Source organism: Heterocephalus glaber, unplaced genomic scaffold (assembly GCF_053883595.1).
Source record: "Heterocephalus glaber isolate CG9 unplaced genomic scaffold, H.glaber_assembly_v1.0 deba00001060, whole genome shotgun sequence".
Taxonomy (NCBI): Eukaryota; Metazoa; Chordata; class Mammalia; order Rodentia; family Bathyergidae; genus Heterocephalus; species Heterocephalus glaber.
The window spans coordinates 1,089,358-1,111,709 of record NW_028258185.1 but is presented as its reverse complement, the minus strand read 5'-3'; the positions used below and the strand labels follow the sequence as shown (position 1 = coordinate 1,111,709).

The window sequence follows — 22,352 nt, the reverse complement described above, 5'->3', positions numbered from 1 at the left end:
AAATTCCAGGGGGACTTATAGTGGAGTTATACTTTTGTGGCGTGAGTTTTATATCCAGGAGCTTGCTCTACCAGGTTCTTAGAGTGAATACCAGAGAAAAATTCTTTCTTGTTTCTGATTGGGACTGGTAGGGGAAAAGTAACACTCGTAAAATACAGTAGAGTATTCTGTTCTTAACAAGGCTCTCAGGAGAAACTATTATATCTAAGCCTAACCTCCTGGGTTTTTATCAGATCCTAACTGACCTGGGAAAAAGGTAATTCCTAACTCTAGTTCCCCCTCCCCCTCAGCTATCCTAGTACCCCTGGGGGAAAAGAATATCAAACTGAAGCAGGCATGGTGGCACACACCTCTAATCTCAGCATGATGGGAGGCTGAGGCAGAAGGATCCCAAGAACCTCAGCCTGGGCAATTTAGTGAGATCTTATCTCAAAAATTTTTTTAAAAGCCCAGTGTTGTGGTGCACATCTGTAATCACAGCACTTGGGAGGGTGAGGCAGGAGGATGCCAGTAGAGACCAGCCTAGTTACATAGTGAATTCAAGGCTAGACCTTGTCTCAAAAAACATACGTACATTCATACATATATATATTTTTTGGTACCGGGGATCAAACTCAGGACCTTGTGCTTTTGAGGCAGGTAGCAGAACCACTGAGCTAAATCCCCAGCCCAACATACATATTTTTAAAAATTAAAAAGGATCTGAGGATGTAGCTCAGTGCAAAAGCCCTGGATTCAATCCCCAGTAACCCCCTCCCAGCACACACAAACACACACAAACATACACAAACACACACACACAAAGTGAGAAGTACTGATGAAGTTTATAGTCTTCTACAGGCACAGGGTCATCAAAAGACTGAGACCTAGCCAGGCACAAGCCTGTAATCCCAGCACTCTGAGAGAATGAGGCAGGAGGATTGTCAGTTCAAGCCTTGCCAGGGAAATTTAGCAACTTAGAGAGATCCTGATTCAAAAAAAGTGAAGGCAGGGAGCTAAGGATGTAGCTCAGTGTGAGGGGACTGAGTTCAATTCCCAGTACTGAAAAAAAATTACAAAGAATATTTAAAGGCAAAAGTATGCTCTGAGGAGAATGAATAAACATTAGAATCAGAATCTACAGATACAGCAGAAATGTTGAGATTATCAGACGAGGAATTCCAAAAAACTATAATTAACATGCCAAGGGCTTTAATGGAAAAACAGATGGATATTACAAGAAGTGAGATGGAGGGCCAGGGATTTAGCTCAGTGATTCTGCCACCTGCCTTGAAAGCACAAGGTCCAGAGTTCGATCCCCAGTAACCCCCCCCCAAAAAAGAAAGCCTATGATGGACTTAATTAGTAAATTGAGTAAAGAAATAAGTAAAGAATCTTTGAGCTTAGAAAAAAAGAATCTTTGATCTTGAGGATATGACACTAGAAATGTCTAACACTGAAAATGAAAGAGATTTTAAAAAGACAAAATAACTGTGGGAGAATTATTTAAAATATAATATATGCATAATAGGAATATGAAGAGAAAAGAAAAAGAAGCAATATTTGAAACAGTGACTAAGAATTTTCCACAGTTAATTTGGATACCAAACTATAGATCCAATACCAACTAAAGAGCAACAACGATAAAAAAAACCAAACCTGGGGCTGGGGATTTAGCTCAGTGGTTTCACTGCCCGCTGTGCAAGTGCAAGGACTTGAGTTCGATCCCTAGCACCAAAAAAACCCCAAAACCAAACCTGCACCTGGGCATATCATGTTCCAACCTGAGAAAAATCAGAAATGAAGGAAAAAAATCTTGAATGAAGAGGAAAAAGAAAAAAAAATCATAACCATAGAGGAGCAAAGACAAGAAATACCTGTATTTTTTCCTCAGATAGCATATAAGCAAGAACAGAGCAGAGTAAACTATTTACAATGCTGAGAAAAAGGCCAAAACAAACAAACAAACAAACCTTGGGCTGGGAGCGTAGCTCAGTAACATAATGCTTGTCTAGTATGTGCAAGATCCTAGGTTTGATCCCCAGCATGGTGGGGGGAAAAATAAGAGAAAGTAATGGATAAAGATATACCATGCTAAAACTATGTCAGATGGAGCAGACTATAGAACAAAGAAAGATATTAGAAATAAAAAGGGGAATTAGATAGTGATAAAGTGGTCAATACTCTAAGAGAACACAATAACCCTTAATGAGCCTAAAACAACAAAGTATGAGGGGGGAAAACTGACAGAACTGCAAGAAGGAATAGACAAATCTCCTAATATAGTTAAAGATTACAACACCCCTTTATCAGAAATGGACAGAAAAAAAAGAATTCAGACACAGACCTTATACTCATCACTAAAGTAGTTAAGCACATGCTTGAATACAATAGCACCATCAGTCAACTGCATATTATTAAACATCTATCCAACAATGGCAGTCTATACATACTTTGCAAGCTTGCGTGTAACATTCACCAAGATAGATTACATTCTGGACCAAGTAACTAACACACCTTAACAGATTTAAAAGAGTAAAAATCATGCAATGTCTGTTCTCCACAATCAAGAGGTTATAGTAGAAATTAGTAACATAAAGATAGGTGGAGGGGGGCCGAGGATTTAGTTCAGAGGTTTCACTGCCAGCTGCACAAGCTCAAGGACCTGAGATCGATCCCTGGCACCAAAAAAAGGTACCAAAAAAAAAAAAAAAAAAAAAAAAAAGACAGGTGGAGGCCGAGGATGTAGTTCAGTAGCTCTGCACCTGCCTCACAAACACAAGGTTCTGAGTTCAATCCTCAGTACCAAAAAAAAAGGATAGGTGGAGGGCCAGGGATTTAGCTCAGCGGCACAGTGCCTGAGGTCCCGAGTTCAATTCCTGGTACCAAAAAAAAAGGGGGGGGGTGGAATCTAAAAACACCTTGAGATTAAACAATTCACTTCTATATAACATGTGAATCAAGAAATCAAGATACAAGAAATCTCCAGAGAAATTTTTAAAATATTTTGAACTAAATGAAATACAACATCAAAATCTGTGGGATGCAGCAATAGCAGAGATTAGAAGAAAATTTATAGCACTGAATAAATATATTAGAAAAGAAAAAAATCTAAAACCAATAATTGAAGATTCTACTTTAGGACTCTAGGGAAAAGAGCAAATTAAATCTGAAGTAAGCAAAAGAAAATAAATAATAAAAATCAGAAGAGAAACCAAAGAAACTGAAAGTAAAAAAATCAACAGAAAAAACTAACAAAAGCAAAAGGCAGTTCTTTAAAAAGATCAATAAAATTAATAAGTCACTAGGCTATGTGAGAAAAAAAGAGAGAAGATAAAAATTACTACTAATAAAAAATGAAAAATGTTCCTTCAGCCAGAGCTCTCAAGGACATTAAAAGGATAATAAAAAGCTACACATGGTGATACATGCCTGTAATCCTGGCACACAGAAAAGCTAAGGCAGGAGGATCTCAAGATGCAAATTAAAAACAACAATGAAATCTTTTCTTTTAAATTTAAAAAAATTTTTTGGTGTTTTGAAACAGTGTTTTGCTATGTAGTCCAGGCTTTGACCTTGTGATTCTCTTGCTAGGATTAAAGGCATGTGCCATCACACTTCTATACCCTTCTAGAATGGCCCAAATCCAAAACACTTGACAACACCAAATGCTGATGAAGACATGGAGCAATAGGACTCATATTCACTGTGGGTGGGGATGCAAAAATGGTGCAGCCACTTTGGAAGACAGTTTTGCAGTTTCTTGTAAATCTAAACATACTTTTACCAAATGATCCAGTCATCATGATCTTTGATATTTAACCAGATGAATTAAAAACTTATGGCCACACAAAAGGCTGCACACAGATGTTAGCTCTTATATTTGCCACAACTTGCAAGCAATCAAGATATACTTCAGTAGGTGAATGAATAAACTACCTGACATCCAGACAATGGAGTATTATCCAGTGCTAAAAAGAAATGAGCTAATCAAGGTGAACATGGTGGTGCACATCTGTAATCCCAGTTACTCAAGAGGCTGAGGTAGGAGGATTCCAATTTTTTTTTTTTGTACTGGGGAATGAACTCAGAACCTTGCACTTGCCAGGCAGGCGCGGAGCCACTGAGCTACAACCCTGGCCCAGGAGGATTCCAACTTTGAGGCCAGCCTGGGCAACTCAGTGAGATCTTGTCTCAAAATTTAAAAATTAAAAAAAAAAAGATAGATGGAGCTCAGTGGTAAAACACTGTCTAGTACTCACGCATGAGGCCCTGGGTTCAATCTCCAGTACCATTTTAAAAACAAACAAACCCACCCACAAAAATGCAATCCAGGCTGGGTGTGGCAGTGCACACCTGTACTCCCAACACCCAGGAGGCTGAAGCAGGAGGATCGCTATGAGTGCTGTGAGTTCGAGACCAACCTGAGCTACACAGGGAGGTCAAGCCCAGCCTGAACTACATAGTGAGACCTTGTCTCAAAAAAACAAACAAAAACAATGCTATCCAACTCATAAAAAGACATGGAGGAAATTTAATGTAGTGCTAAGTGAGAGAAGCTAACCTGAAAAAGTTATATACTGTATGACTCTGACTGTATGAAGTTCTGGAAAAGATAAAAATATAGAGACAGTAAAAGATATCAATATAAGGGGATGGGGATTTAGCTCAGTGATGCTGCAGCCTGCCTCGCAAGCACAAGGTCCCAAGTTTGATACCCGGTACCAAAAAAAAAAAAAGAAAGAAAGAAGCAATAAAGCTTTGAAATTTCTTAGGGCCGGGGATTTAGCTCAGTGGTTTCACCGCCTGCTGCACAAGTGCAAGGACCCGAGTTCGATCCCTGGTACAAAAAAAAAAAAAAAAGATATCAATAGTTTCAATGGGGAAGGGAGCGACAGGAAGAGCACAGAGGATTTTTAAGGCAGTGAAATGCTCCTGTATGATACAAAAGTAGTGGATACTCGTAATTTGTTAAAACCTACAGAATCCACAACACCAAGAGTGAACCCTATGGAAAGCATGGCCTTTGGGAGATAATGTGTCAATATAGGTTCATCAAGCATAACAAATACACCACTGTGGTGAGGTATGTTGATAGTGGGGGAGGCCATATGTGTGTGGGGACAGGAATATATGAGAACTTTGTACTTTCCACTTAATTTTGCTGTGAGTTTAAAATTATTCTAAAGCTGGGCATGGTGACGCGTGCCTGTAATCTCAGCACTCAGGAGGCTGAGGCAGGAGGACTGTGGGAAGTTTGAGGCCAGCCTAAGCTACATAGTGAGCTCAAGGCCAGCTGGAACTATATAGTGAGACCTTGTCTCAAAAAACAAAAAAATAAAATAAAAAATAAAATTATTAATAAAAACAAAGTACAGAAATGAACAGCTTGTTGTACATTTATTTTCAGAGTGCTCAGAACAGGGCCTGAAAAATTAAGCCTGAAGAAGAGTATCTATTGCTTATTATTTTAATGTTAAGACAAAAAAAGCATGGCATAACAAAGTCCATCTTCCAAGCAAGAACTGCCTCCTTGACACAGCTCCAATCCAATTACACCCTAGCATGGATTTTTCTATCACCATCTACCTCCTCTTTGTTTAGAGGCAGCATCCACGACCTGTTCATGCAGTAGAGGAAGCAATTGCTTCCCAGAAAGGCTTAGCCCACTGCATTTTCCTAGATAAAGGAAAAAACAAAAAGCCATTCCACTCTGACAAGCTGATTACTGTCTATGGAGGAGCAAAATGCCTCCCTGAGGACTAACAGAACAGCCAACAAGGTACAGTATGTTCAAACTAACTGCTGGCATGTTGAGAGCTGCCAGGTACGGTACATAACCCTCTCTCTTCTGGGCAGTCAAATGTGTGTCAACTGAGCCTGTCTAGCTGTAGCTTCAGCCTCCCCTTTACAGTACTGCAATTATCTAAGTAAAATCTACAAGGGAAAAAACGGAAAGAGTGAAGATGGAATAGCTAACATGCTGAATCTAATATGGTCCTTTATAAAACATTTAGATATATAGATCCCTGAAAAATATTTTTCTTTTCTTTCTTTTCTGAACCTGAGATTGAACTCACAACCTTGTACTTGTGAGGCAGGCGTGGTGCCACTGAGCTAAATCCCCGGGCCACTCCCTGAGAATTTTAGAGTAACTATTTTTATTGTCTCCTCTCAATACAGCCAAAGGAAACTTTAGACTCTCCTTAATCTTAAGAAATACACAAAAATGGGCTGGGGATTTAGCTCCCCAGCTAGTGGATCTGCTGCCTGCCTCGAAAGTGGAAGGTCCCCCGTTCCATCCCTGGTACCAAAAAAAAAAAAAAAGAAAGAAATACACAGAAATAAAGTAAAATGACAAATATCTGAAGTTATGAACATAACACAATGAGAAAATAATGTACACAGATTGCCTCTGTGTAAAACAAAATGATGTTCACTGAAGTAGCAGATGTTTATAATACTATTTGCCTAATTTGGTATTATATAGCTAACTACATGTATATACCACTACGGAGAACTTTAAAACTATCTCAATACTTCTTTTTACTTGATGCCAATAACCTTCCAATGAAAGCCCCCCTCCACCTTTGGTCAGTAAGTTTGTAATCAGAGACACAATTTGAAGTAAGTAAGGGTCAGAATTAAAATGCATTTTAAGCTGTGTGTGGAGGCAAATGCCTAAGATCCCAGCATTTGGGAGGCTAAACTAGGAGGATCACTGAGAGTTCAAGGCCTGCCTGGGCTACATAGGGAGTTCAAGGCCATAGGAGTTCAATAACTATGTAGCAAAACCCTTCCTCAAAAATATATAAATAAAGTCTGGGGATTTAGTTCAGTGGTTCTGGTGCCTGCCTCGAAAGCGCAAGGTCCTGAGTTCGATCCCTGGTACCACCCCCCCCAAAACATATATATATTATAATATATATTATATTTATATTATATATACATATACACACACATCTGTATCTTCAATCATCTGATTAAAATGCCATTATCTATTAATAACCTCTAACTAACCAAGCTTGCAGTTTTGCTCTATGGGTTGCTGCCCTGAATCACCTTTTCTTTGTACTTAGGTTTATAGGCATTCCTGGCATCTCACTCACACACCCATGCATATATATATATATATATATATATATATATATATATATGTAACTGATCTATTAGAAGCATCCAGATATAGAAACAAATGAAGTCTCTGCACACTAGAGTGATCATTTTGGAAGGTTGTGACCTTGTCCAACTATGCATTCTCAGTTCTGAAGCCAAGAAGTTAACTTCATGATCAATGGTGGAAAAGACAAGATTCTAGTCAGATATTTCCGACAATTCAATGCAGAGCTAATTTCACATAGTCCACAGTTACACAATGAATCATTATGAAAATAAAAAAGAAAATGTATACATTAAGTGATTTTCCAGGGGAAAGATAAAGACATTCAGACAAAACATAAAAAGAGAAAAAAACAAACCAACCAAAATCTCTTAACTATAAATATCAACTCAGACTACCTGACCTCCCCTATAACCCCATACTAGGGTTTGAACACAGGGCCTTTGCACGGAGTTATGCCCCTCACCACACCTCTTTTTCAGGCAGGGTCTTACTAAGTTGCTAAGTCGCCCAGGCTAAGCTTGAACTTGCAATCCTCCTGCCTCAGCCTCCCAGGATTACAGGCACTATACCCAGCTTTATCTCATCTATTTTGATGCTTTAAATGTACTTCTACATATTTTTATTAAATTATTTTATATAAATGTTTCCAGGTATATATTTTCAGCCATATATTTTCACATTCATCAGTAATGATACATGAAATTACACATCTCAGTTACACACCTCAGTTTGTAAGAGAAAAGGAAAAAGCCAATATACAGAGATGATATGAAGTCAAAGGAGGAGAGGATTTGACACCTGAGTGAAGAATAATTTTATTTTGTTTTATTTTATTTATTTTGTGGTGGTGCTAAGAATCAAACCAAGGGCCTGGCATATAGTAAGCAGGTAAGCTATCAGTCAGGTATATCCCCAGCCCAGAAGAATATTATTATTAATAGGTAAGACTTTTCATGCAATTATATGCCAAGAATGTGAGTGAAAAAGTAAGTGAGCAATCCCTGGGCAGATCATACATCTCTCTGTACTGTTAACATACCTTTAATCATAAACAGTATGGCAGCCAATAGAACAAAAACTCCACCACTATACGGCAGTATCCAAACATAACCAAACACCACTGTTTGACTTTGCAAGCTTATAGGCTTAAAATTAAGATGAGAAAAGCTGGGTGTGGCACACACCTGTAACCCCAGCACTCAGGAGGGTGAGGCAAGAGGATCACCGCAAGTTTAAGGCCAGCCTGCACTACAAACCAAGAGAAAAAAAGAAAAAAAGAAAAATGAGAAAGAAAGGAATATTCATGAGTAGGTACCCAGCCTAGAATTTACAAAGATGACATCAAAATGCTTCTTGGGGCCTACTGTAGAAGATGCTAAATCCATGATTTCTAGGTCCCAGTTTCCTAGTTTTGCCTACATTTCCATTTGGTAAAGAATTCATTTTTAGCTTGGCATGGTGGTTCATGGTGGTAATTTTGGCACTCTGGAAGGCTGAAATAGAAATTTCAGCCCAGCCTGGGCAACTTAGACACTGTCTCAAAATTTTTTTTAAAAATTAGTTTTTGTTGGTTGTGGAGGTACATATTTGTAATTCCAGCACTCTGGGAGGCTGAGACAGGAGGATCACAAATTCAAGTGCAGCCTGGGTAACTTACTTAGTGAGATCTTACCTCAAAAGAAAAAAATAGGGGGCCGGAGGTTTAGCTCAGTGGCACCAGCACCTGCCTGGCAAGCGCAAGGTCCTGAGTTCAATCACTAGTTCCACAAAAAAAGAAAAGAAAAGAAAAGAAAAGAAAAGAGAGAGACAGAGAGAAAGAAAGAAAGAAAGAAAGAAAGAAAGAAAGAGAAAAAAATAGGTCCAGGGATGTAGCTCAGCTGTGCAGCGCCTGCCTGGCAACCATGAGGCCCTGAGCTTGATTCCTGGTACAAAAAAAAAAAGAAAAAAGAAAAAAATAATGTTTAAAAAGGCTGTAACATAGCTCAGTGTGAAGACCCTGGATTCAATCCCAGTTTGGAAAACAAAAAATAAGAAAAAAGAAAAATCAGTGGTAGGATTGAAGGTGTATCTCAGTGGTAGAGAATATGTTTAGCAATCATGATGCTCTGGGTTTGACCCTCAACACTACAAAATAAACAGAAGATAGGTAGATAATACATTTTTAAAAGACAGAAAGCCAGTACTTGGAAGGCTGAGGCAGGAGGACTGCCACAAGTTTGAGGCCAGCCTGTGCTACATAGTGAGTTCAAGGCCAGCCTGAATTTCATAGCAAGACTCTTCTCAAAAAAAAAAAAAAAAAAGTTACCAGGGGTTCAGGAGGAAGAAGAAGGAAGAGGAGGGAGAATTATTGGTATTTTTAGAGTAGTGGAACTATTCTGCATGATACTGGAATGGCAAATACATGTCATTATACACTTGCCAAAATCCACAGGATACACACATAGAGAGAACTCTAATGAAAACCAAATGGACTTTAGTCAATAATAATATATCAATATTTGCTAATCAATTGTAATATACTGATGTAAGATATTCATACAGTAACAGGCAAAATTTTGAGAAAAACTGAGGGGAACTCTACTTTCATCAATTTTTCTGCAAACGTACAACTGCTCTAAAAAATAAAATATATTAATTAAAACAGAAGAAACACTGGTTCATAATCCTCACTGGGTACAAGGGCTAAGAGTCAAGACAAGTTGTACAGAAGAGGAAGGCAAAAAGTAAAAATTGTAAAAATTTATAAAACTATAGGACTCGATCTCAATCTGGGTAGGATAGTTATTAAAGACAAAGAACGAAACTTGAGGACATGAAGGAAGAAGAGAAAGACAGCTTTCACAATGGTACTTTATCACTATATGGTATGCAAGCAACAAAAACAAATTTATTTTCCTTAGAGAAAGAGAACCCAAGAGGCTTGTAATGGACATTACGATTCTCAGCAGAAAAATCATCACCATTAAGCCCCTGCCATACAAATGTCACCCTGACACCTCTCCCTGTAGCTAAGGAATCAGAGCCTGTCGCTAACCTGCTGTGTAACCTGTGCTGGTGCAAATCTTTATGGTAGGTGGAGCTATTTTTCAGGAAAATCAAGGGATAATTGCCCAGTATTAAAAGATCTGACCTGTGGGAAAAAGATGAGGGTGTTCCGTTTGCCACAGGATGATTCTCTCTAGAATAATATAAATGGCTCTTCAAGTGACCACGTCTTTGATAAGCAGAGCTTCAACTGCGACAGCCAGTCTGAATGCTGAACAGAACATTCAGCTTTCTACAGTGAATCAAAGGACACAAGCAAAGCTATAGATTTATTTTGCTGATTTTCCCAGCACAGCCACTCAAGTTTTTCAAAGCCAAAAAGGAAGAACTCTTTCCTTCCAACTCAGGGAATTGCAAATTCTGCATGGGATCTAAAGACAAAGCTATGTCTGCTCAAAATCTGGCCTGATCGATGTGAACAGCAAGGTTTAAAAGCTGGAATGATGGCTGGTAATTTTAGCCTTTAGAGCAGAAGTTGGTTCAGCACTTCAATCTGCTGGTAGAATAAGCAGCCGCACAGAGCACATGGTATGCCAGACTGGGAATGAGCTAATTTTACAAAATCCATTTTCATTCCCTCTGTACTTTCACGTGGCCATTGCAAATAGTCCAGATTCTTACCCAAGCACAATCTTTGGTAGTGAATTTCACTGAACAAAGAAATTTCAAAATAAAACACAAAGATACTGTTACAAAAGAGATAAACCCCAAAGCTCTCATCTTTTCTCCAAGATGCCTTCTTAAAATCCTATCATTAATACAATTTTATAAGAGAAAATTTAAAAAGCAAAACCACCTTACAATAAACTATTGATTTTTTTTTTTTTTTTTGTACCGGGGATCAAACTCGGGACCTTGTGCTTGTGAGGCAGATGGCAGAACCACTGAGCTAAATCCCCGGGCCCCAATAAACTATTAATAGCATTTCCCCCTCACAATTTGTATGTCATCTTTTGAAGATGAGATTTTTGAAAGAAAAAAGCTTTCTATATATCCTCACTCAAAAGTAATAGTCATGTGCTATAATTTGAAGGACAGCATGCACTTCTATGGTTAAACAGATTCAGCTCTCAACAGATAACTATAAACACAGAAAGAAAAACAAACCACAAAAATTTAGTGGTAATGAGTTCTACTTTAATTTTTAAAGATATGTAATGTTGTACCAAGCAAGTACTCTCAAATAGGTACTGCAGCAAAGGTTTCAGTAATAACAAAACATAGCACAGAAAACCAGAAAAAAAGCTTTTTTTCCAAACAACAGTAAAAACAACTATCCATAAAAATGGAAAGAGGACAAAAATAAAGATATTTTGCTTTATAAATAAATTAAAAATATATATACAGTATGTCTGACATTTCTAGACATCACTAATAGCCTGAAATTTAGTTAAATGTCTACTACTAACACTTGCAACTGTAATCCTCTTATAGCAGTTTAGCTTTGGTTATAAAGACTTGATTAAGATCAAAATCTGGCTCTGACCAAGCTCCAGCTGAAAGAACTTTTCTTAAAGTATTATAAAGTCAAATTTTTAAAAGGGGTATTAAAGGGGGATTCTGGGATATGGTTAAAATGATTAAATTTGTCCAATTACAACCCTTTGAGCAGAATGTTGAGGTTCTCTTTCCTCTCTTCAGAAACATTTTCCGAAGAGCATTTTTAGCACCTTGTTCATAATGCACAATTTATCGGCATTTCTTTTCCTTTCTAAATGGCCGGGAGGAAAGAAGAGCTCCACAGTCACTGTGTGTGGTTAGTAATGGCGCTTTTACTTGTCATTGTACAAAGCCTGTTAAATATTTACAACACAGTCAGCAATATCCAGTCCTAAACACCCAGTTGTGAGTTTGAATTTTTTTAGAAATAAATCTATGACAAGTTTTCCCCAGCAAAACGACAGAAGACTTTACTAACAGCTTCAAGAGACCCAATGGGTCCAAAGGAGCAGTTATAGGCCATCTGGTGATTACTTATTATTATTTATACAGCACTGTAGATGTACACACAGATGTGTTATGAATCCACATACAGAGAGGCCCTAACAAGGACTTCAGACAGAATGAGACTGCGGAGCAAGTCAATCTGCATTAAAGAAATAAGCTAAACAGAGAAAGGGAGTACACTGGCTGTTTTTTAATTTGCTGCATTAGCTGGAAGAGTATTTGATATAAGAATGAAGAAGTCTACATTAATGACAGTATCTTGTAAGTCAAAAACTTGGCCATATGTGATTTTTTTGAGGGTGACAAAAGGATAAATGAAGGACAGGCTTTCAGATCCAGAAGGCACTTTATAAACTTGTTAGTTTATAAAATGGACTAGGAAGAGACCCTGTCCTGACTTAGGAAGTCCTAACTGTGATACAAAAATACAGGATTTTATTTTATTTTCTACCAGGAATTCCCTGGGGATTCATTTCAAGTATTAAGCTGTATCCAAGGAAAACAAGAGTGAATAACAGAAAAAAATTCACCATACTTTCACAGATATAACTCCAATTAGGTTCATATAGATTTTTTGGGGTGGTAAAGGGAGGACAGATTGCAGTAAGAATGCTTTTAATATACTGTGCTCTTAGTAAGATCATGATAGATATAAAAAAAAAATCAACCACATGTTCCTAAGAGCAGTGTCAAGACTGCCAGATCTGACATTAAGAAATGAATTTGAGGGGCTGGGGATTTAGCTCAGTGGTTCCACCAACTGCCTTGCAACCGTAAGGACCTGAGTTCAATTCCCGGTACCAAAAAAAAAAAAAAAAAAAAAAAAAGAATTTGCTGTTAATAGTTTCTACATTTTAAAATTCCAGCACTGATTTTTGTCTATATGACAGTCTATTTACATCACATGTTACATAAAACTGCAGTATACTCAGAATGGACTGAAAGTTATTATAAACTCAACATATTACAACAAATAAGTTTAGCATTTGGGCTAGTTTGTGTACAATGCAGTGTATTTTCAGCTGCCTGACAGCATGCAAGCACTCTTAACAGATGGGAACTGGATGAATTATTGAATGAAATATGAATTATTAAATAAAATTTTGAATTTTTTTAAACTCTTGGCAGAGGGTAAGGAAAAAAGGCTTATTTGTTTGCCTGAAATTGCCTTCACCTGTTGTAGCATGTAAACACAGCATATACCACCATAAATGGTATTTACTAGAGCCATTTCTTGCCTTATTATTTTCCAATTCAAGATGCTCCCCTAACATAAAGAATTAATAATCAGCACCAACTCATTCTTCTTTGCTTTTCTTTTGTGCTCCTGCCAGGAAATAGGGAAACTTGCCAAAGGGATAGAATGAAAGATCCTGAATCCCATAGTACCAGTATGGTGCTTTTAATGGGAGGCCTGGGATAACAGGAATAATCTCTATAGATTTGTGTTATATAGGCAATAAAACATATACCTTTGCAGCATGCCAGCATTTAACCAATCATAGGAGCTATTTGTTGCCTCATATATTACAGAGCAATAGAGATTTAAGGGATAATGTTCACAGAAGCAGAGGATACGAAGCAATAAACAGCTTTGGAGGTTGGTTAAATGCCAAGTGAAGCCAGGACTACAGCACCATAAACATTATTCCTACTATGACAAGATAAGGAGGTACAAGAAGCTGCCACCACAACTAGGAGTCCATTTCTATTCTTGGCTTTTGAAAATAAAAGCAGGCCTTGTAGGTCTATGTTAGTTGTAGGCTTCATGTCTCACAAAGATACGAAGAGACTTTCAACCTGTACATAAATGTCCTATGGGAGATCTGAGAGTAGCATCTTCAGCCCCTTAAAGTTATATAAACCGAAAAAACAACCAAAGTGTTTTCCATTAAAAAGACAGAGCTGAGGGCCAGGGATTTAGCTCAGTGGTTTCCCTGCCTGCTGCGCAAGGGCAAGGACCCGAGTTCGATCCCCGGTACAAAACAATAAATAAAAATAAATAAAAGTAAAAAATAAAAAGACAGAGCTGATACAGAGTGCAAACTTTTCTCAATGGCTGACAACAGGATGATGATAACCGTCCATAAATGGTATCTCATCAGTGTAAATATGTTCCTGTTCTTTAGGAAATAGACATTCTATGTAATAAACTGAAATGACCAGCTTCTGCTCAAAGACTTGATGGTATTCAGAAAGTCTATTTAAATTTGCATAATTTGTATTGCAAACTAGTGTCGCGCCTGAGAGGGAATATAGGAATATGGAATTTGTTGACTCCTGGTAATAAAAAGTAGGCAAAACCCAACAAAAAGGTAAGTTATCTAACTACATACACATGAAATAAAATCCCAATTCAAGATTACTGACAAAGTATTTATACCTGATTCCACATATAATAAAACATCTTTGTAATCCATCTTCAAATAAAAGTAGCCTCCAAAAGCATTAAAAACTTAAAAGACTAAGCCAGATGTGTTGATGCATGCCTACAGTCCCAGCCACTCAAAAGGCTGAGGCAGAAGGATCACATGAGCCCAAGAACAGTTTGGGCAACACAGTGAGACCTCCCACAAACAAACAACTTAGAAGACTTTCCAGATTCAGCACCAAAACATATTTCTATTATTTTAATGATAACATAGAGGTAAAGTCATTTTACAGTCACAATGTTTTTTAAAAAATGCCATCTTAGAAACATTTAAAAAACCATACAACACGATTCCACCAGTCCTCTGCCAATAGGGTATCTGGGGCACGGTTGCTTTAACAACACTAACCTATTCTCAGGAGGCCACTCTATTAACAACTCCTGCTACCACATTCCATAGAGTTTTTAGTAGAAAAAAATGCTTTCCCAAGTTCCTCTTCACGAGGGTGATGAGGCCTCAAGAGAAAGAATCTCAACAGGGGAATAGAAATAAGAAAGCTAATAAACTCTATCACCTGTCTTTTCAGATAAGAATGCAGACAACACATCCTTCACAGCAGCCATCTTTTTAAAAAAATTACATGCAGCATATTTAGAACTCAGCTGTGTCACATCAGACTTACTTTTGGGAAGTGGATCATGAACAGCATCCAAAAATAACAGCCATTAAAGACCTAGCAACCAAAACATGTTTACGTATCCACTGAAAGCCTGGTGGTTTTGATTATATAGTGCAAAGCATAATCCACTAGCTTATTTTAGGTGAATTTTAATTTCACCTTCCCTTAATATTAAAGCATAGGATGATTCATGATTTAGGGATACATAAGGTAAAGTCTGGACAAGGAGCAGAGAAATAATGCAAGATTCCTACAGTTTTGTTTTTTTTTTTTTGGTACTGAGGATCAAACTTAGGACCTTACACTTGCAAGGCAGGTGCTGCGCCACTGAGCTAAATCTCCGGCCCCAAGATTCCTATTGTTTTGTTTGCTTGCTTGCTTTCCAAGAATCATTTGCTTTCATTCCTTCTCTACCTGGTAGAAACCAATGCTTTTTGAGACTTCTCTAGTTGCAGATTCTAAACCATGTCTTCCAAAAATTATCATGGTCTTTATTACCCATACTGGGACTTATACGTAGCCTTTTTTTAGTATTCCTGGAGTAAGTAATTTGAGACAATGCTAAGTGGACTACAAATAACTTGAAGGCCTCAAAGTGGCTCCAGAATGAAACCATTCTCAAGGGATATAAGGAAGTTGGATGACAGGCCAAGAGGATAGTTAACTTTACCAAATTTATCTTCTCTGCCAGATTTTCACTATTTCATATAACATAAAGTAAACACAGTACATCTTCTAGAGACCCTGCTTTAGAGCTATTTGTTACCAAATATTGGAAGACACTTGGCAGGAGACTAAATATAACTTCAGAACTATAATCTGGCCTAAACATAGTTTTGACATGAAAAGGAGGTAAGGGGATGAATCATGATCTCTTCAAAGTCTTAAGTTATAGTTTTTTATCCTAAGAAACTATAGTTTTTTTCCTATGAAACAAGTAACTTGAATCCAAAAGAAATTTCTAATTTCCTTAAGTTTTGTACTCGACTTGGCGGGGGAGTGCTTTCAGAACATAAGCCAGAGGTTATAATGAATCTCGTTTTATTTTTTTGTACTGAGGATCGAACTCAGGTCCTTGAGCTTGTGAGACAGGCGGTGGAACCACTGAGCTAAATCCCTGGCCCGGTTATACTGAATCTTAACCAAAATACCAACACATAATTCAGAAATAAGAGGAAAAAAAGAAGGAAAAGGCTTCTGGTAAACAAAACCCAACAGGGATGGGAATTTAGCTCAGTGGTTCTGCCATCTGGCTCGCAAGCACAAGGTCCAGAGTTTGATCCCTGGTACCAAAAAAACAAAACAAAACAAAAAAACAGAAAAAAGCAAACACAAATTCCACAAACTTGTGAAATCTCACGAATTTCAGAGACGACTACTCTTTTCTAACAAGACAGCCTAAAGAGATGCTATTTATTTATTTGGCAGAGAGTTTAACAGATGCTTTACTTCTGTATTTCTCATTTTTATCAACCTTTTTTATTTCTTTGAGAAGTCCTTAGGTCTGGGTGGTTTAAGCATACAACATATAAAAAAGGTACAAGGTTGAGTAGCTTGAATAATAAATGAAATATAACAGTAAGTATGAGAGGAGCTGGAGATTTAGCTCAGTGGTTCCACCACCTGCCTCACAAGAGCAAGGTCCCAAGTTCGGTCCCCAGTACCAAAAAAAAAAAAAAAAAAAGTATGAGAAAAATATTCTTTAACTGAAAAATAAAGATTTTTCAAGTAGATAAGTGAAGGGTACCAGGTATTAGTTGTGGGAATCATGGTGAACAACATTATCAAATTCACACACAAAAATCTGGAGAGATGATTTTTAGAAGCATATCTTAATAAAACTGAAAAGTGAAAGGAATTTATTCTATTTTCCTAACAGATCCCTATTAGAAAGAAAAGGGAAAGAAATAAAGGGAGGGGGAGGGAAGAAGAGAGAAAAAGAAAGGGAGAAGAAAACACACAGTCAAAAATAGTTTAAAACTCTGACAAGGCCAGGCATAGTGGCACACACCTCTAATCCCAGCACTTGGGAGGCTGAAGCAGGAGGATCACTGTGAGTTTGTGGCCAGCCCAGGCTACAAAGTGAGTTCAAGGCCAGTTTGAACTACATATTGAGATCCTGTCTCAAAAAACAAAACAAAACCAAAAAAATAAAAAAATAAAGGAAGGAAATACACCATAGGATGCTGAATACTACAGAATACAATAGCTATTTTAGTGTCTTATCTGAAATCACCATTTACTGAAATCTGCAACCTTTCTTCTGTCCATTCCTTGTCACTATCCTCCTCTCATCTACCTCTTAAACTCCATTCTTCAGATTCTCTAGAACCTAGCTCTTCTTTTTTGTCTAAGTATTTACAATGTTTAATAGAACTAGTCTGCAATCTCACATACCACCAGTAAGTGTCACTGGACAGTCACATGACATATTTCTAACTGAACAGAAAGTTACCCTGCAGGTTATAAAATGAGTTAATGAAGACAGATAAAACTTTTTTTGTATTTCTTTTTTCATTCTTTGAGGATCATGGTACTTGGAGAAGATCTAGGAAAATGAATGAATAAAATACAAAAAAAGGGCAATTTTAACAAAATTACTTTATTAAGAAAGCATAAGATGAAAAAATCTGACATATATACACATATGCAAACAATTATGTGGCAGTTAACACAGAGAACAGTGCATTTCACAGCATCAGACAGGGGAAATGTTTATGTAATGCTATGAGATCGCAAGTTCTATGTTGGATTTGTAGATATCTGCCTTAGCTGTTAACAATGATTCTCTGAACCAACAGTCAAAAGAAACATTTTATTTTAATTTTAAAAATCGAAATAGACTATAAAGCCAGGGGTCCACAATCAATAGGTACATTATCAGCTGCCTCTCCAAATAGGTTAAGCAGACTTTTATACCCAGGAAAGTTGAGAAGATATTTCTGAACTTGCTTTGTATTTAGATGGATAGCTTTAGGAAGGGGAGAGAGCAACATGTATTCTTCAACACTGTGCTGGAAAACAAACACCAGTAGAATAACAATATGGAAGAAAGCAAGGCAGATTTCATTATGGTAGAGTGCCTATACTTCCTCATAACTTGGATTTACACACTGCAAATCCTCTGATCTGATTACCTCCAGTGATCACGTAAAATACCGGCTTTAAACTCTTTGCCTTAGTGATAAAACAGCCACTTTGATTCACAACGAGACATTCACAATAAAGTATATTGTAAACGTACCTGTCCACAGCCTGGGGCATTGCACACAAACGGTCTGTCGTCTCCCATATTTCATATACCAGAGCGGAGCTGAGGAGGGGGAGGTAAGGGAAAAGTTATGTTAAATACACTGGAGCAAAAAAAAAATGTGCTTCAAAAATATCAAGCCTAGAAACAGGTGTTCCAAGAATGCCATCTATCAAATGTATAAACACAGGCTACTTTGGGGAGACTATTAGACAGGTGGCATATGACCTGCTGTTCCTCAACTGAAACTTTTAATTAGAAAAATTTAGACTTAAATAGTCAAGGAAATTCAAATCTTTGCTAGATTTTTTCCTTTCTGTTGCAGTATATAACACATTTCTGTAGTCTGCTGAATTACAACTCAGTGCAGTTCCCTATGTCAATAAATCCACTGAACGTGTGATGCGGAAGCCATATTTCTGAACTAGAGAAGACCAAAATTTGTCATTTAATTAATTAAGGGATTATAGGAGGGGTGCTCCATTTTACAGGGCCATAATCAGGCTCCCTAGTGTATAAACTACGAGACTGTTGGCAAGGGTCGTTTATCCCAGATTACTGCCAAAGAAAACAAAGCACCCATCCTATTGGGCTACATGGGAAATGATTTTCATTAATAAAAAAATAAAAATAAAAACCTTCTCTCCCCACTGGGAGCCTGGTCCCCCACAAATCGTCCCTGTGGCAAATGGAGAAATATCGGTGCCCTTCCCCCCTCTGATTCTATTTATGGCTAGGTTTTTAAAAGCAGCAATAAAACAAATGTCGACTCTTTGGGGGTTTACTGGGTGAATATGTTCCGGCTGTTTGTGCTGCTCTCGGCCAGAGTTCTTGGGCTGCTCTCTTGCAGCCAACAGATGTATGCTGCTGCAGGGGATAAAAGAAATGGCACTAAAAGGCATCACCATCCATCCCTTCTGTTTCTCTGAAGAATTTAACAGAATTTTACACTTTTTAAAATTACTGAAGCTAAAGTCTTGAAATGTTGTTAGAAATTCTTTGTCAAAGAACAGTAATTCTAATTTGAATGTGCTGGGAAAATTTCTCATTTTCCAACTAAGAATAAAATAGAAACGGGAGAGGAATAAGGATTAGAAATGCAAATCACAGTAAAAATATTCCTAAAAGATAAGCAGTATTTTAGAAGGGTGGAAAAGAAAAATGGATAGAGGGATAAAAACAATCTTTAATAAAATGAACTCCTGACAATATTTTCAAATATCCATCTATGAGAGAAAGGTATACAAAAGAATGTGAAAAAGGGAAGATAGGGAACAATTTTCTTCAGAACTCTAACCAAATTTCAAATTCATCCGAGAGATAAACCAAAATGTATGGTCAATTGTAGCTCTGCCTTAAAATAAAATGTTAACATTCTACAATGAATCTAGTAATCAGAAAATCACGTTTAAAATGAAGAAGACAGGTGGGTAGTATCTCTCCTACTCTCTTAAGAATAACTCTGGAGTTAGAAACCAGTATTTCTGGGCTGGGGATTTAGCTCAGTGGTTCCAGCGTCTGCCTCACAAGCGCAAGGTCCCAAGTTTGATCCCCGGTACCGGAAAAAAAAGAAACCAGTATTTCTGGTTACCTAATCAGTAATTCCACAACTAATTAGTGTTTAAAATTGTGAGGTGTCCCATAAAATAGAAGGGACCTCTTGGTCATCTTTCAATGTTATAGGAACATGGTCTAACTATGAAGGAAACTGATGCTGCAGCACTGCTGTAACAGAAGAGACCCTGTATGTACATACGTGTACACAGATTTATATCACATTTAGCCAGGATAAATTGCTTCAATAAATTCTGTTCCTAGGAGAGGCCAGCTCAAGCTGATGATTGGGTACTGGGAAACGAGAGCTTCATTTTTCTTCACGTAGCCCAGGGCAATGGGCTTTTCTGGTTTGTTTGTTTGTTTTAAATACATGATTTTTTTAGCACTTTCTAGAACCACAACATAGTACAAAAAATACAAATAAATAAAAGCAAATAAAAATAAAGACCAAGCCCATTATGGCTGAGCACTCAGATCATTTTTGGAAAGCAATTCATCTCTGGAAAAATTCCTATCTGTTGTGCTAGACATAATTTTGATTCTTAGTGCCAGAACTTGTTTTCCTAATATAATCACAAAAATTTTATTTCAAAAAGGTCCTCCAACGTATTTTCAATCAGGAAGTAAACAACAAGGGCTAGGGTCGTAGATACAACACAAGCACCAGGCAGAATTCCTTACTTTTTAATTTAGGTTTTGTTATTTGGGGCTATTTTCAGTTTTCTTCTTATTTAGGGAAAAGAAAGGGTCCTGGCTGAGAAGAGGGACAACACTGGCATTGGAAGTGATTAAATAAATTCTAGAATGGTGTCTTTCAAACCATAAAATTCAAACCTTAACTTGGCTTTGCACAATCACATGATAATATACGGCTTCCAAATTTCATTTAATGGCATATTTACTAGGATTTAAGGATGAAAAATCATGTTTTGGGGGGAAAAATAAGGAAGAAAACAACTTGGGGAGAAAAAGCATTAAAATCTAAAACAAGTAAGTATTTTCATTTCTCTTAAATGTTCAACTGACAGTCACTAACTAGGATTTCCTGCTTCCTTCCCAATTTGCTAGCCTTTGTTTTACCATTTTCACCAAAGGGAGGTCACAATGGGAGGAAGAAGGTTTTCTTTCTTAAATACCCACAGCTGTTCTTAAATCATTCCCTCAATCTATTGCCCTTTGTCATTTCCATCATTCTTGCTTTAAAGAAAATTTAATTATTTAATAATTATAAGAATGATCTATCTCTTCATTTTAAAAATACCCAGCTAGTATCTTTTTTTTTAAATCTCCTTCATTCAGTATGCTATAGTAAATACTACCTACAGAGAATATCAGTTATTTCTATTTGACACTCAAATTGTTAATTATCAGAGAGGTCAAACTGACATACTCTCAAAAGCAAACAGCAACACATTTCTGTAGTATAAACTGAATAGACAAAAAGTGAAATCTTGAATAATGACACCACCCTCACTAGAATTTAACTCACAGGTCATTTGTAACTCTACTGCTTGACAAGCAGGTCATGTGTCTGGGCTCACAGTGTGTCGCCTCCTCAATCTATTCTTCAGGATGAAACTCAAGGATTTTATAAACAATAAATGACAGAAGAGGGATACACACATTAAGAGGCATTGCCAAGGTAAGTAAGGATCTTACAGCAGGAAAACAAAGGCACATTAAAATTAAAAGGCTCTGTCCTAGAGGTCAGGGTCAGATGAGGAAAAGGTTCATGCAATGAAAGGAACCAGAATGCATAAATGACAAAAAATTAGGATTTACACAAAAGAGAAAGTTATCTGATTGCTGGGAGAGAACTTAAGAAAAAGCAAGGTTTAGAGAATTATTCTTAATACTTAAAGTCATTTTCTTGAGTTTGATCCCCAGTACCAAAAGAAAAATAAATAAATAAATAAAGTCATTTCAAAAAGTCTGTTAGCCAGGGATTTAGCTCAGTGATGCCGCCACCTGCCTTGAAAGCGCAAGGTCCTGAGTTCAATCCCCGGTACCAAAAACAAACAAAGAAACAACAACAAAAAGTCTGTGCTAAATATTGTGTCAGAGCCAGAGGTAGATCCTAAAATGCTCAATGTGCAAATAAAAAAACCAAACAGATATTCTATATATATTATTTTTAAATAAAATAAAGATGGAGTCTGTCACTGAGGGTTACAGAATCAATTCTCTGAATCTGATTATGATGTGATCATTTCTCTAGTAACCCACTGATGTTAATAAGATGGCCCAAATCTAAGTAAGGAATTAGAGAAGATCGGGCATGTTCAGGGTCCAACTCTAAGTAAGGAATTAAAGTCCTGTACAATTACAATGAGGGTCTGTTGTTAGGTTCCTAATGACAAAGAGTAAGTGTTGCTAGAAACAAAAAATGAGAAAGGCATA

At 37.2% G+C, this 22,352-nt stretch overlaps 1 protein-coding gene across 5 annotated transcripts in view; it reads right to left on the bottom strand.

The window, feature by feature from the left end:
- LOC101699947 (cyclic AMP-dependent transcription factor ATF-7) overlaps window positions 1–22,352 on the bottom strand; it is a 101,811-nt gene that overhangs the window by 60,532 nt on the left and 18,927 nt on the right. For 4 of the 5 annotated variants that reach the window (XR_001182827.3, XR_206384.3, XM_004872752.3 and 1 more), the window contains exon 2: window positions 18,390–18,458. Coding sequence is in view for 2 of the 5 variants with exons in the window: in XM_004872752.3 (XP_004872809.1) it covers window positions 18,390–18,437 (48 nt within the window). In the remaining 3 variants the exon portion in view is untranslated. Of the gene's footprint in view, window positions 1–10,232; window positions 10,378–18,389; window positions 18,459–22,352 lie in introns of those variants that run through there. The other variant, XM_087209663.1, reaches the window with a different exon arrangement.